The following is a 14,006-nucleotide window of genomic DNA, read 5'->3' on the forward strand; positions in this document are numbered from 1 at the left end:
GGAGGAGCCTTGGAGGCATTACAGGGTACATGGCACCTACATACACTGTCACCCATCTAAAACACAAACCCTCAATCTCCAGATTATCCAACTCTAAGGAATTTGGACAACATAAAATATTTATAATATACATTTGTAATATTATGTAAGCCATTAGTATCAATCTAAATGTCTAAGATTGTTCAAAAGGAATATTACATTAAAATGTCAGACACTAAAGTTATCTAGTAATATTTTTTATCTTTTCCCATATTCCCATTTATGTGATAGTAAACACATGTAACTATCATAATAAAAAAAGAAAAACACCTCAAATCCTTTCCCCTTGCTCATCAGTCCCCACCCGATGGACAGATTTCACTAACAGAATGTACCACAGTACTAACTGGTGACCAGGGCATGAGGGGCTATGCAGTACAATTATGGATTTTCTTTCTGTGAAAAGAAGAGATCTTAGATGGGGAGCCCAGAACCTACAGATACATCTACAACACAACTCCTTCACCTAATGCGCACGGAACATCATCAAAGAGAGGATGGGAGAGATTACAAGAGCCAGAGGACAAAGAAATCTGTTGTGAGATTGTGTCTTCTAGAAACGATGGGGAAGCCTCACCTATGATACCTCAATAACATGGCTACCTAAACAAGACCTGAACTTGTTCTAAATCCACCAGACAGGAACCTCACAGTCTTGACCTCTAGACAAAGAACTGGAGGCAACAAAAGAATGTTCCAAGTGGGAAATGGTCTCCTGAGGAATGAGCCCTTCATTGGTTATCCCATACCGAGCAGTCAGACCTGGAATCATACACACAACACTAAGTGGGCTGTGCAGTTTGGCAGGTTATTCTCTCTCCTCTGTCTCTGTCCCTCTCTCACACACACACAGCAACAGTAATAATAAAACAGGGGCCATGAGTTTGAGAGGAAACAAGGGGTCCAGGTCATAGGAGGGACTGAAAAATGAAAAGGGAAAATGATATAATTATATTTTAATTTGAATTTTAAAAAAGATGAGATCTTCAAAGATGCATCAGAGTTCAGGGCACCAGCAGTTATTCACTTACCACTGGGTATAACTATCATTCCCTCTACTCTGTTTAACATTTCAAAGAAAATTCTCAAAAATAATGTGATAAAAATCTAGATCCAATGTATGTTTTCAGCTATTTTCATCTGGAGGGAAAGAAACTTAAACATAACAAAAATAAAACAAAACAAAATAATCCTTAATCCAAACCACAACATTCTACAGTCAGAAACTGTAAACAGGAAGTGCTCTGCAGCTGCGGAACTTTCTGCTCTGCTCCAGCAGCTCTGAAGCAATAACTGCCCTCAACTGCTAAATGACAAGCAGCAGAGCCCTGCAAAGGCAGGCAGAGAAGAGTCCTGGTGGACGAGACTCCATCTGGGCACAGCTCAGTACTGTTAACTACCGTCTCCACACAGCTGTAAGCCACTGCAGCACTGACTCTGGGAGCACAGCATTTAAATAGTGTCTTCTTACCACAGAGGATCAATTCCCCAGCGCAATTTTAAAGTTTGGGAACTTTAAATGTATGCGATGCTGTCTGTCTATGCTTTAACTTCCTTTGCTAGGATCACAGGACCTGCCAGCACTGTCCAGCAAACCAACCATTTTATTGTTTTCCTTTCAAAGGTTAAAGACATGAGCTTAATCTTGGTATTTCACGTTAAGTTTCAAAGCTGGGACAAAGGACTGAGGCAGTGGTGCCTGCTTAACAGATCAAAGCGGGATCAGGCTGCCAGGTTCTCCCAATATCCTTCACCTGTTACAGGGTATGGCTGGTATACATCACCCTCCACCCTGAACTTTCTAGCCCGGAGGCTGGGCCGCCCTTCCCCCAGAGGACCTTCCCTCTATAATCCAGACATTTTGGTTACCCTTTCCCATTCTGGACCTTTGGCCTCCTTGCTGCTGTACCTGTTTCCCTTCTTGCCCTGTCCCTTCCCTTCCCCCTCTCCCACATGGCCCAGCTCAGTCTGGACATAATCACTCTGGACTCTACCAAATATCTCTGACTTTGACTATGCTTTCCCATATATGTATCATGAACTTTCTCCTCTATCATACCTCAGGGCAGTCATGGCCTTTGCTCTCCTTTTTATTTCTTTTTTTTTTCATTCACTATATATTTAATAAAATAAACAACAAAATCAAACTCAGGAGTGGTCTACTTTTATCTATTTATTTTAAGAAAGTGCACTGAAAAGAAGTCCTTCTCACTAATATATTAAATGTTAAAGGGGCACCAGGGTAGGAGGGATGGAAGGGACCCACATTGCCACATAGGTGCTTTACAAAACTTCTGAGAATGGTACAACAGAAACTTCTAGAGGGAAGGGGCTCAGATGTGTATTCTCTCATTGCTAAATCCCTCTTTCGTAGTCACAGTATCTGTACAGAACAATCAATGCATTGTGAGTGATATGGCAAGGAGGATCATCAATCCCATTTTATAAAATTGATGAAACCAAGACTTGAGCATCTCCCAAGGCTTACAGGGAAGCAGCGGCTGGTGATCTTTGCTTTGAACCCTCTTCAGACATGTCAAAGGAAACAAGGAAACCAATTCATGTCCACACGTCTCTGGATCCTTACCACTAAGAGGCAGCATTTCCTAGACAAAAGAAACCTAATAGACCAACTTCAGGAAGTAGAGAGCAGATCGGTCTGGCTTCTCAGAATGAGAACCATATTAATGATGTTAGAAAAAGAAATTCACCAGGAGGGAAAAGCTGGCTCACAAGACCTAGGGAAGTGCAAAGAAAGCAAGCTGAAGACCACACACCCCAGCTACCTCAAGACCCAAGAGAGGCCACTGGACTTTGGTTTTGTACATTTCTTTTACAATGAAAATTGTAAAAGATGCTTTAGTAAACATCTGCTCTTCCTTCCAGGCTACAATTTAATACTTAGACTTTGATTTATAGCTTGAAAAATTTAAATTCAAAAAAATTAGAAAACACAGTATAAAGCAGCCCAGTTTACTCTTCAACCAGCTTCCCCAGAAACAACAGCTTTTATATATATATATATATATATATATATATATATATATATATATATATATATATTACCTTTTACAGTCTAGAAGCTGACAGAAGTATGAGAGTGACTAGACTACAGGCCTCATATGAATCCCACCAGTTCTTGCACAAGCTCTTCAGTCTCCTAAACAGCAGCAGCCATATCTTTGTACACAGTTTTAAGGAAGGTGTGATTATTCGTCTCTATAAAAAGCCCAGGACTTAACTTGGACCACAGAAAAGACGCAAAACAGACACATGCATGATTTTTAATATAAGAAAAAGCTCATTTTGCCTGGCCAAACACTCAGGCTAACAGACTGCAGGAAGGCTTTTCAAAAGGTGGTAGTCCTCTACGGTAAGTGGTTTCTATCAAATGGATCTATGACAAGATTACCAAGGCCACCGAAGCCCATCTACTTTTCTTAAATCTTAAAACACTTTTCTTGAAAGGACTTGCTTGTGTGGGGGTGGATAGGGGGTGTTGAAAGGAATTAAGGGAGGTTCCTTATTTCAAGAATGAGGATGCACAGCCAGAGCTACCTTCACACATGCAAGACATAATACAGACTGGGTGCATTTCCACTGCATGCTTGGCACTGAAAGCTTCGCCACTCTTAACCAGCTAAAACAAAGCTGTACGTATAGACAGGGCCTGCACAGGTCTCCATCAGATGGGGTCCTAGAGGTAAAGGAGAAGTGGACACGTGCTCTGGTCCCTAACCCAGAAGCAATCTGCAATCAATAAACACAAAGGAAAATCTGTTTTTCTCTAAGGGAGTCTCACTGGAGAAACAAACCACACTCTTTAGGGTAGGGTCTCATGCCCAGCAGTAGATGGCCAAGAGAAAGTGAACTCAACGCTACCTTTGGAGAGTCCTTGTCTGACAATGTCAAGTCCTGGCTTTTTATTTTCTTCCGGTTTTCAATTTTTATCTTATTTTAAATTTATTTTATACGTATTTTTATTCTCTCTTTTTACCCTACTGGTCCTTTGGATATGTATTCGGGCTTCCAGTTTAGTATTTTTATGGAATTCCTGAGTATATAAATGAGTGTATCTCTGAATCTGTATCTGTTTGTTATGCCTTTTGGGGGGCTCTCTGCTTTCTGTTTATTTGTTTTGTCCTCAGTGGTAAGTTTGTTTTCTGTCTTATCCCATCTTATTTGCTTATTATCCCTTACAAGCCCGTTTATTTTCTAATGAGACAGAAAGGGAGTGGAAGTAGGAAGGAACTGCAAGGATTAGAGGGAGGGGAAACCATAATCAGGATATATTATGTAGGGAAAAATTTATTTTCAATAAAAGGGGAAAAAACACACACAAAAAAATCTAAGAACAGATAACGTAAAACAGTAGCAATGGTAGAACATAGAAGACAGGTGGTTTCTCTCCCTTTAGTAAATCCATGCTGCTAGTGGCAAGGATACAAGGATAGAAATTTTACCCTGAGATTTGTGAAAAACAATGACACCTACAGTACTGTACAGTCTATTATTATTATTATTAATTTTTTTTTTTTTTACTTTTCACTCCTGGTACCAAGGGTTGAGGTGAGGGAGCAGTGACTTACTCTCCGCATGCGGTGGCGAGCCTATAGTTGTGCTTCATTGTATATAAGAAGACTTACCAGATTTTTCAGCAGCGTGGACAGTTCCTTTGTAAGTGTAGAAAACTTGACAAAAGCAGTGCCCAGGTCAGGGTTGTCTCTACTTAAAAAATTACTTCCAAACTTATCCAGAACTTGTGCATAGTTTTCTTCATTTTGTACATGATCTAAAAAAGAAACAAGGAAAAGGTACGAGCTGTTATTTGTCACAATGCAGAGTTCTTCTGAGTGTTTACAACTGGAACCTCTCAAAAGGAAAAGCAGAGAAAAGAGCATCAATTATTTATTGCACACATCTAGAGGTTGGCAGTACACTGAATGCTCTTTTCTTTTGAGACAGGGTCTGATGTATAGTTCAGGCCGGCCTTGGGCTTGCAACATTTTTTCCTGGAGTCTTCTCTTGTGATTACAGGTGCATGCCACCACACCTGGCTCCAGCTCATGCTCTCTTCTCCCCCACCTCCTGTTTCCTCCACAGCACTAAGCTCATTCATATACCAACTCATCCACTGACTCTCCAGTTATCTAAAGGAAAAATTATTATCACATACTCCAGCAATTAAGAAACTATGAAGAAATTCTCATTAGAAAACTCAGTCTTAGCCAGGCGTTAGCACACCTTTAGTCCCTTTACTCGGCAGGCAGAGTCAGGCAGATCTATGTGAGTTTGAGGACAGCCTGGTCTATAGAGCAAGCTCCAAAACAGCCAGGGCTACAGAGAAATCTTGTCTGGAAACAAAAATGAAAAAATAACACTCCCCCCCAAAAGAAAAAAAAAAACCTCAGTCTTGGAATGCAAAAGATAACCTCAAGTGTTCTAGCACATTTCTTTCTCTGCATCTAATCTTGATTCCTTTGTTTATTCCCTAGGTCTGCAGAACAGCACTTGTAAAATTTCTGTGCTTACTTCCCTAGTGGCATACAAGGAGTATTTGCCTTCTATTTAGGGATACATTTTCCTTCTAGTTCTTGTTTTCAAATATATAAACTGAGACCAACCTTGTAGGAATGTGGTGCCAAGGAACTGACAGGAAGCACACACATTTCTCAGTAGAGTGGATACACAAACAGTAGCCCCTACCCTCATGAACCACCTGCTGTCGTGTCTTCCAGGCCATTATCTTGATTATCTTGATCATCCTCCACCTCATGGCTGCTCCTCTCCACTGTCTTTACATCTACCTGACTTCATCATATTGGAAAACCTCTTCCTGTCTCTAGGACTTTAGTATTTTCTATCTATGCTTACTGCTTTGAGATCTCAAGTCTTACCACTTTACATGATTTGCAAAAGCTCTAAACCCAAAGCCCACCCCTAAAACATAAACTTACATATCTAAGTAGTTATCTGATACATCCGCTTGGATGCCCAATCAACAAGCTACAGTGGAGACTCGAGTCTTCTTCCCCGGGCCTTTTATCTCACTTAGTCATTGGCAAACAGCATTAGTGAAGCTCTAATGCAAAACTTGCCAAGTCATACTTGATTTTTCTTTCTCACACCTTGTACCTCAGAGTGGCCAAAGAAAACCACTGAGTATAGCAAGGTACCACCCAATCTGACAACTTCCCATCACCCCATGCTGATAACCTACCCAATATCCTCTTTTCTTCTGGTCTCTTGGTTGCTGCTCTTGTTTGTTATTAGAGCAGCATCCTGCATGGCCCTATTAGATCACACAGCAGATGTTAACTCCCATCACACACATAACCACTCAGGAGGAATCCCAGGCTCATGATCTTTACAGGCATATGGAAAGGAGCACAGTACCTCCCATATCCTGGAGCGAATGTGTGGCAGCTGGCTTAACTGGCAACTGAGTTGGAGGCGATATTCCTTTCATGTGCAAGCTTTTCAATTATTCCAGTTTACGTCAGATCTCCATCTCTCTATTCTTCAGTTTTGGTATACAAAGAATCTGCCATAACAATGCCTAGTGTATACACTAGGTGAATTGGTGACAAGTATCCATTAGAATTCTAAGCTTTCTTTTAGTTAGAAGGAACCTTCCCTGGCCTGTAATTCCCCATAGCTTTTCACATTATCTGTATACCTCTTTCCATACGAGGCATGAATTGCCTCTGGTCACCTCTGTATCCCTACTCAACAGACAATACTGTAGATTTCCCAAGGGGCTTAGGGTGAATTTCAGTTTGGCTTAGTAAGAATTTTTTAAGTCCTCTGAAATTTCTTAGGTTGTTTATCCCCAGTTACTCTACTGAAATGAAATGCTTAACTTTCAAACACTCCTCAATAACTGTACAGGAGCAATGGGCATTCATGAAACAGAACACTGGCCTGGGGAATACTGGGCAAGAAGCATTACTGTCAACCAGTGAGACCAGATGAAGCCCCAAAAGCCTTTTGCTCATCTCAGCGTTAAAAATTCATGACGCCTGCAGTGGCTGTAAGCATTTCTGGCTGAGATATTAAGGAAGATAAAACGCAGCTCTGGTTACTGCTCAGAAAAATAGAAAGGCCACATCAGCTCAACAACAGACTGTGTATGTCTGCCCCAAAGCAAAGCTTTCTGCCTGGGCCACAGAAGCCCACTCTGAGAATCCCACCTAACACTTCTTTCTGCTTTTGTAACCCAGTGGGAAACAATGAGGTTCACCTCAACCCTCCCAGGGGAGAAGACACCTCAGTGCTAAACACTGGCACACCAGCATTGTGCTTGTTTACTTGAAATAGTACTATGTTGCAAATGAAATGCATACAAATGTGTAGGTTGGCAGAGTATCTGCTACTCACTACCCAGATTCATAAAGACATTATTACGAATTGGTTCTGGAACCCCTTCCTGGGCATCCCACACAACTGCAATCTCTTTTCTTCCTCCCCTGACATCTATTACCCTGAAATAGAATTTCATGCAGAGGTTAGAAAGAATTATGAGAAGCCTGGCAGATCAGTGATGATGACTCACTGCAAAATCAGGCAGACTAAGCAGAGAGAGGTCATGGGAGGGAGGATTTGATTTGTGTTGAGAATGTTCTCTGGCCTAACTCTCTCTCTATAATATCTTATGTTCCTCATCACCAGATCTCTGCAAAGATGTGACAGATGAGAGGCAGAAAGACAGACTGGGTAAATAAGCACAGTCTAGGTCATAGATCTGGACTACCCATATAGTGCCTGTGTGTGCATTTGCATGCATCAATTGAGTGTGCTTCCAAGGACAGTGATACATCATATATATGTAATATTATGTTATGGACACAGATATTAAAATATAGGGTATAGTAAGTTGAATTTTGGGATAATCACACTAATGGTAGGAGTAGCATAAGCAAAGGTGCGCCAGTCATTGTTATTTCAGAGCCGTATGTAGGACCTAACAGCACAGGACCTGCTTTCATGTATTTTAAGTACATTTTAGCATATTGCATTATGAATTCTACTACAAACAATTTACTGAAAGCATTCTCCCGGGCCTCTCCCCCACCTTACACAATACCCCTACCTCTGTACAAAACTAAGAATTCTCTGGGAAATTCTCTTTCAGTGTGTAACAAGAATGAGAGGCAGTGGCATTGCTCTGGTAGAGGAAGTACCCAGGGCAGAGGCAGAGGGAGCAACAGTCAGCCATTTGAAGGTACTTCAGGGACACAGGAAAGGAGGAGGAAATAAAGGTTTTAAGGAAGACCATTAAAGAAATAGGTTTGCTACTAAAGAGAGGGACTAAAGGCACAGGGAATGCCCTCATCACTCCAAGAGATAAGAAAGCATAAAAAGATCCTTTATGATCTGTACTGGGAGACTTAGAAATAGCACTACAATGGGCAAGAGCCTTGGACGTCTAAGACAGTGAATTATGGGAAGGAACAGGGAGAATGTAGAGACTATTTTGGAGAGGTTCACAATTAATATGGGGTGGTGCATAAATTCACAGAGCTCATGCCCTCGCACAACACATGCTAAGTAATTCCTTCCCCAATTGATCTGACTCTGACAATCCTGTTTGCAGGTCCCAATCACTTAGAGAAAAACCTCTACCCAGCTCCACCGCAAAATCTGAAGTGGGATGAAATTTTATTCAACGCTCAACTGTTCGGTTCTTTGGTCAAGCGGCCCTCTCTAAGACTTACCTGTAAAATGGAGGCATCAATGGCATTTACCTCATAGGGTTAAGATATTTTAGGACAAATGGTTGGCATAGAAGCACAGAGAGTAAGTGACAATGGTACCACTGCTGCCCTTGCTCACTGCAGTGCAACTGGACGCGTGGCATAGGTACCGAAATCACTCTGAAGTCAGGAAACCAAGAGTTCATCCCTGAGATTTGAGAGTGTGTTTGAGATGTGCTGCAGGTTCCATCCCTAATGTACACCTTAAGAATTTTGTCAGTAATTCACAAACAACAGTGATAACTAAGCAGGCCTTTCTCTGATGGCTGTTTACTTGTGGGAGAACTTACCATACCTCCACACTGGTGTGCCAACTTTTGGCAACTGCCATTTATCAAGCACTGAGTACGTACTGGGATCCATCACAGTAAATATCCTAAGATCCATACAATATTCCTTCAGGGCATTATTTTTATTTATGTGCACGTGTGTGCCTGTGCACCTGTGTGAGCATCACGTGTGTAGTATCTACGGAGGTCAGAACAGGGTGTTGGATTCCAGGGACTGGAGCTACAAGAGGGTAATAATGCCTAAGTTGAATTCTGGGAAACAGACTCTGGTCCTCTTAACTTCTGAGCCATTTCTCCAGCCATAAAGGCATTGTTTCATAGGTAAGTGGAACTAAGGGTTAAAGCCAGATTTACAGATCAGCTACGTTTGAATTTCAAATCACACCTTTCTCTGCTGACCCAGCTTAATTAAGACTATCCTATATGCCAGAACATCATGTTAACGCCAACTCAGAATCTACTACATGAAAAGTTTGGGGTCAGTGCCAGGAATCCAACAGACTTCTTTGTGCCTTAGAAATACCAACAATGCAATAACTATAATTAGTTGGAATTAAAGTTTCTGATGAGTGAAGGTGCCAGAACTATGCGAAGGATCCCTTCTATATTAACTCCCTAACTCTCCACAATTACATGCTACTATTTCCACCTTCACTTTAAACATGTCAAAGGGCTAAGAGAGGCGAAGGAAACTTCCCAAGGTCACATAGCTAATGAGAAGGGATGGCAGGGCCAAGATCTGGTTCCTAAAAGGACCTGAAAACCTGGTATCTTAGTTCTAGTCTTTATTGCCTGGTCCTGGGCAGATGACTATACATACTCACGAGTACCTCGGCTCCCTCATGTATGAAAGCAGGTCCAGTAAGACTCACCTGGCCACTGACTGCTAAAGTGTTGTAATGAACAGGAGCGATCTTTTACAAGAACAGCAGGCCCACAAAAAACCCAACAGCTTCTCTCTGTTTGGTAAGACCTTAAGGGAAGTCACCAAAAGCCCATATCTAAGTGACTTTGGTATCATTTGGCAGAGGATCACAGAGCACGAGCTTGGGCATAGAGAGAGGATATGAATCCCTGTTCTAGTCCTTCCTGGTCATGTAACCTTAGAAAAATTACTTAAGTTTTTAGGGTCCCCAGTTCAGATTATATAGATACAAAGATAAAAACTGTAATGTCCTCTTCCAATCCAACCTCTTTCGTTTCCCAACACACACACAAACACACTCATTGTATTCATCTCATTTTTTAAAAAAAATACCATGGCTTCCTTTTATCCTACTGAATAAAGACCAGGAAATTCAACATAAGCACAACTTAATAATTATGTCAACTGTGGTGATGTTTTGCAGAAAGCTGTGGTGCTGGTTACGTAACAGTCTCTCTACTAAGAATCCTCCAAGTTGTTTGCAGCTTTCCCCACTGAAACCCAACACTTCAACAACAATTTCCAAACACAAGCTTGTACATGCTGCTGCCGTCTCTGGGAAGATACACGAACACGGGCTTGCAGGGGATGTGGATATATGTACACTCTAGTCTTAGAATTGCCATTTCTTTCGGAAGAGGCTGACTGCAGCAATCACATCTCCAACAGCAATGCCTATGTGACAGGGCCTCTTTCTCTGCAAACGCACTAACACCTACAAGTACTGCCCTTAATTTCTGTACCACAGACATGAAAAACAGAACCACAAAGAGCCCACTTTTCTGTATTTTACTGTCTGTTAACACTTCCGTTTCTTTCCTTTACCTACTTAGTCTAGTTTTGAATTGCTTGTCTTTCTTACCAGTCTGCAAAGCAGAATGCCTTATATAGAGGGGAACTATCTTCGTAGCATGTTGCTAATTGTGATGTATAATTTCTGGTTTTCCTTCATAATTCCTTCATGATGTAGACTACAAATCAATAAGGTCCTGTGCCTGACACAATGCAGAAATTCAAAAAATTTCCCATCTTTTTGTCAGAGTTGGCAGTCTGACTTTCCCCAACAGGGGGAGATGTCCTGTTCTCAGACCAGAGAGAAAACTCTGCCCAAGACGGAAGACTGCAGAGACAGGCACTGCTGGCAACTCCTTTAGTCTACTGACATATCTCACACCCTTTTGGGCTAAAGACTTTTCAGCAAGGCTGTCTGGGCTTCAGTCATGTGATGTAGGCTGAAGTCCTGAGAGTTCCTGAAGGATAAAGCACCGGGGGGGGGGGGGGGTTGTGGGGAGCCACATCCTTCTCTACAACTCAACACCAGCACCTTACATCTGGAGCCTTTGTATTGTGCTTTATATGAAGCAGGTAGACATGTTTCCAGAAGTTTTGGAGGTTAAGCAAACTAACAGGGCCTGAGGAAAGGGCTGTGGAAATCCTGATTCACAGACGGTCACTTAGAAGCATGGGTGAAAACCTCTCTGGGTTTTGGAATTGGGTCAGAACCCTGAGCCAGCCCCACCCAGGAACTGAGGCCTTGTATGGGAATGTCAGGACTTAGTGGATTAGAGGTTATCTGCTACAGAATGTTCTGCATTCTTGCTTGTGGGACCTGTGTTGTCAGTCTATGAATTTTCTCTTATAGAGCAAACATTTTCTATTTGTCTATATTTTTATTTGTTTACATTACATTGTCATATAAAAAAATTCCATCTAATTCAAGATATCAGTTGTAATCCAAACAATACTGGTTTTCCTACCTTCTGTTTTGTTTGTTTTTGAGACAGGGTTTCTCTGTAGCTTTGGAACCTGTCCTGGAACTCCCTCTGTAGACCAAGCTGGCATCGAACTCAGAGATCAGCCTGTTTTTGCTTCCTGAGTGCAGGGATTAAAGGTATGTGCCACCACCACCTGGCCCTACCTTCTGTTCTTAAAGCTACTCTTTAGTACAATACTGAAGGGGCTAGAAAGATGACTTGAGAGGGCACTGGTCCTGCAGAGGATCTGACTCTAGTTTCTAGCACCCATGTCAGGTCATTTATAATCTGTGACTCCACCGCAGGCTAATCCAATGCCTGACACCTATGAACACCCTCACAAAGACACACACACATACATATATTTTTTTTTATGATAAAAAGTTTTTAAAAACATCGAACTGTCAATTAAAAATATATCTGTTTACAAAGCAGGAGATGGGATCTGAAGAATATTTTTTATTCTTCTTAGGAATACTAAAAACTGAACTTGGGGCCTTACATGCTATGTAGGCAACCAATAAACTAAAATTCCCAGTTTTCATTAATTAAAATACGCTCTTAAACATTCTAAAAAATTAGTGTTTTCTTGATACTTAGTTTTCAATAAATGCATTTGTATAGCATGAGAAATAGCAGTCCTCTGTATGAAAATACACTACTTTTAACCGGGTTTATATTAATCACCCATTTGGGATCTGGTTAACAAAACAAAAGCAAAACTTGAAGACAGAGGTCATAATTCATGAGATGATAACTAAACAAATGCTTGATAACAAGTAGTTGTCTAATAAGCAGGTATGGATAAATAACATTTGAGGCAGGAGATAACACACCATCTATGCAAACGAGTATAAAGGGTAAAGAAGCTTGCATTTGGTTTTAGTCACTGTTTTATTGCTGTGAAGAGACACCATGACCATACAATTCTTAAAGAAAGCATTTAATTGGAGCTTGCTTACACTTTCAGAGTTCATCCATAATTTCATTTTATATTTGTCAATGATGAGAATTTTACTTCATAGAAAAACGAACGTAAAATGCAAGAAGTGTATTTAGGGTCATATGAGAAATTGTTGGAAATTCTGTCCTAATATTCCAAGCAAAAATTTAATTAAGCAATTTTTAATGAAACATGTCAGTAACTCAAGTAACAATTTATAAAATCAAACATTCTAAGTGTATAATCCAAAGATACACTAATTTGACATTACATGTTAAGCAACGATAACAGGAAAATATTCAGAGCTTCTTGTAACTAAACCATTAGATTCTGTATGTACACACTTGATTTTGCCATTTTGCCATTGCCAAACTGTTCACAACCGCAACATGGGGTATCTCAAGCCAGTTTAAGGAGCCAGGCAGAGGCTAGGACCTGGTTTAAGCACACACTCTCCAGATGTGGCACACTGCGAACTATTTTTGAACATACATCGCTGTCAGTAAAACGTGAAAAAGCATATACTTCCAATCAACGCTGGTTTACTTAACATATATGATACTTTACCTGGTTCAAAATGTCTGTGAAAGGGGTAGGATTTCAGCAAGTTCCAGGGACAACACAACCCAGATCTGGATTTCCCGTGTAGGGTGTCATGCCCTGGTTTTTCACTACAGTTAAGAGCAACATCTTCACAGGAAACAGAATCATAGTTCACAGAGATAAAAACATCAAAAGTGTGGTCAAAGAGCAACTTAGAATGAGAGGCCAGGTGCAGGAAGGCCTGGAATCTTGACTGTATTTGTCCAGTAGGAACTGTTCAAGGCTGAAAGGTTGTCCGTAAAGATAATTACACAGGGTCTGGAAAGATAGCTTAGAGGTTAAAAGCACTGACTGTTCTTCCAGAGGACCCAGGTTCAATTCCCAACACCTACATGGCAGCTCACAAACAATATGTACCTCCAGTTCCAGGGGATCTGACATCCTCTTCTAACCTCCTCTAGTACCTGACAAGCATGTGGCACACATACATACATTCAAGAAAAATATCCATACATAACAATAATAAATTCAGTTATTCAAATACCTAATAAATCATAAATGTTAAATTTTCTAAGCATACAACTGATTTTGTAGTCTTGTAATATTTTTCCTTTCCAATCTTACTATTAAAATCTTAATCCATTTATCTGTTTATGCCTGTTAAGATCATAATTAAAATTAGCATTATATGACATAGCCAAACACTAACATTAACTGCCAATTCTGAATGACTTTACACTATATCTGCATATCTGA

The 14,006-nt window shown here is 40.8% G+C and overlaps 1 protein-coding gene across 1 annotated transcript in view; it reads right to left on the minus strand.

Moving 5' to 3' along the window:
- Asap1 (ArfGAP with SH3 domain, ankyrin repeat and PH domain 1) overlaps positions 1 to 14,006 on the minus strand; it is a 282,884-nt gene that overhangs the window by 98,155 nt on the left and 170,723 nt on the right. Inside the window, 1 exon segment of the mRNA XM_038342734.1 lies at positions 4,686 to 4,831. Coding sequence (XP_038198662.1) covers positions 4,686 to 4,831 — 146 coding nt within the window.

This window comes from Arvicola amphibius, chromosome 9 (genome assembly GCF_903992535.2).
Source record: "Arvicola amphibius chromosome 9, mArvAmp1.2, whole genome shotgun sequence".
NCBI classification, from domain to species: Eukaryota; Metazoa; Chordata; class Mammalia; order Rodentia; family Cricetidae; genus Arvicola; species Arvicola amphibius.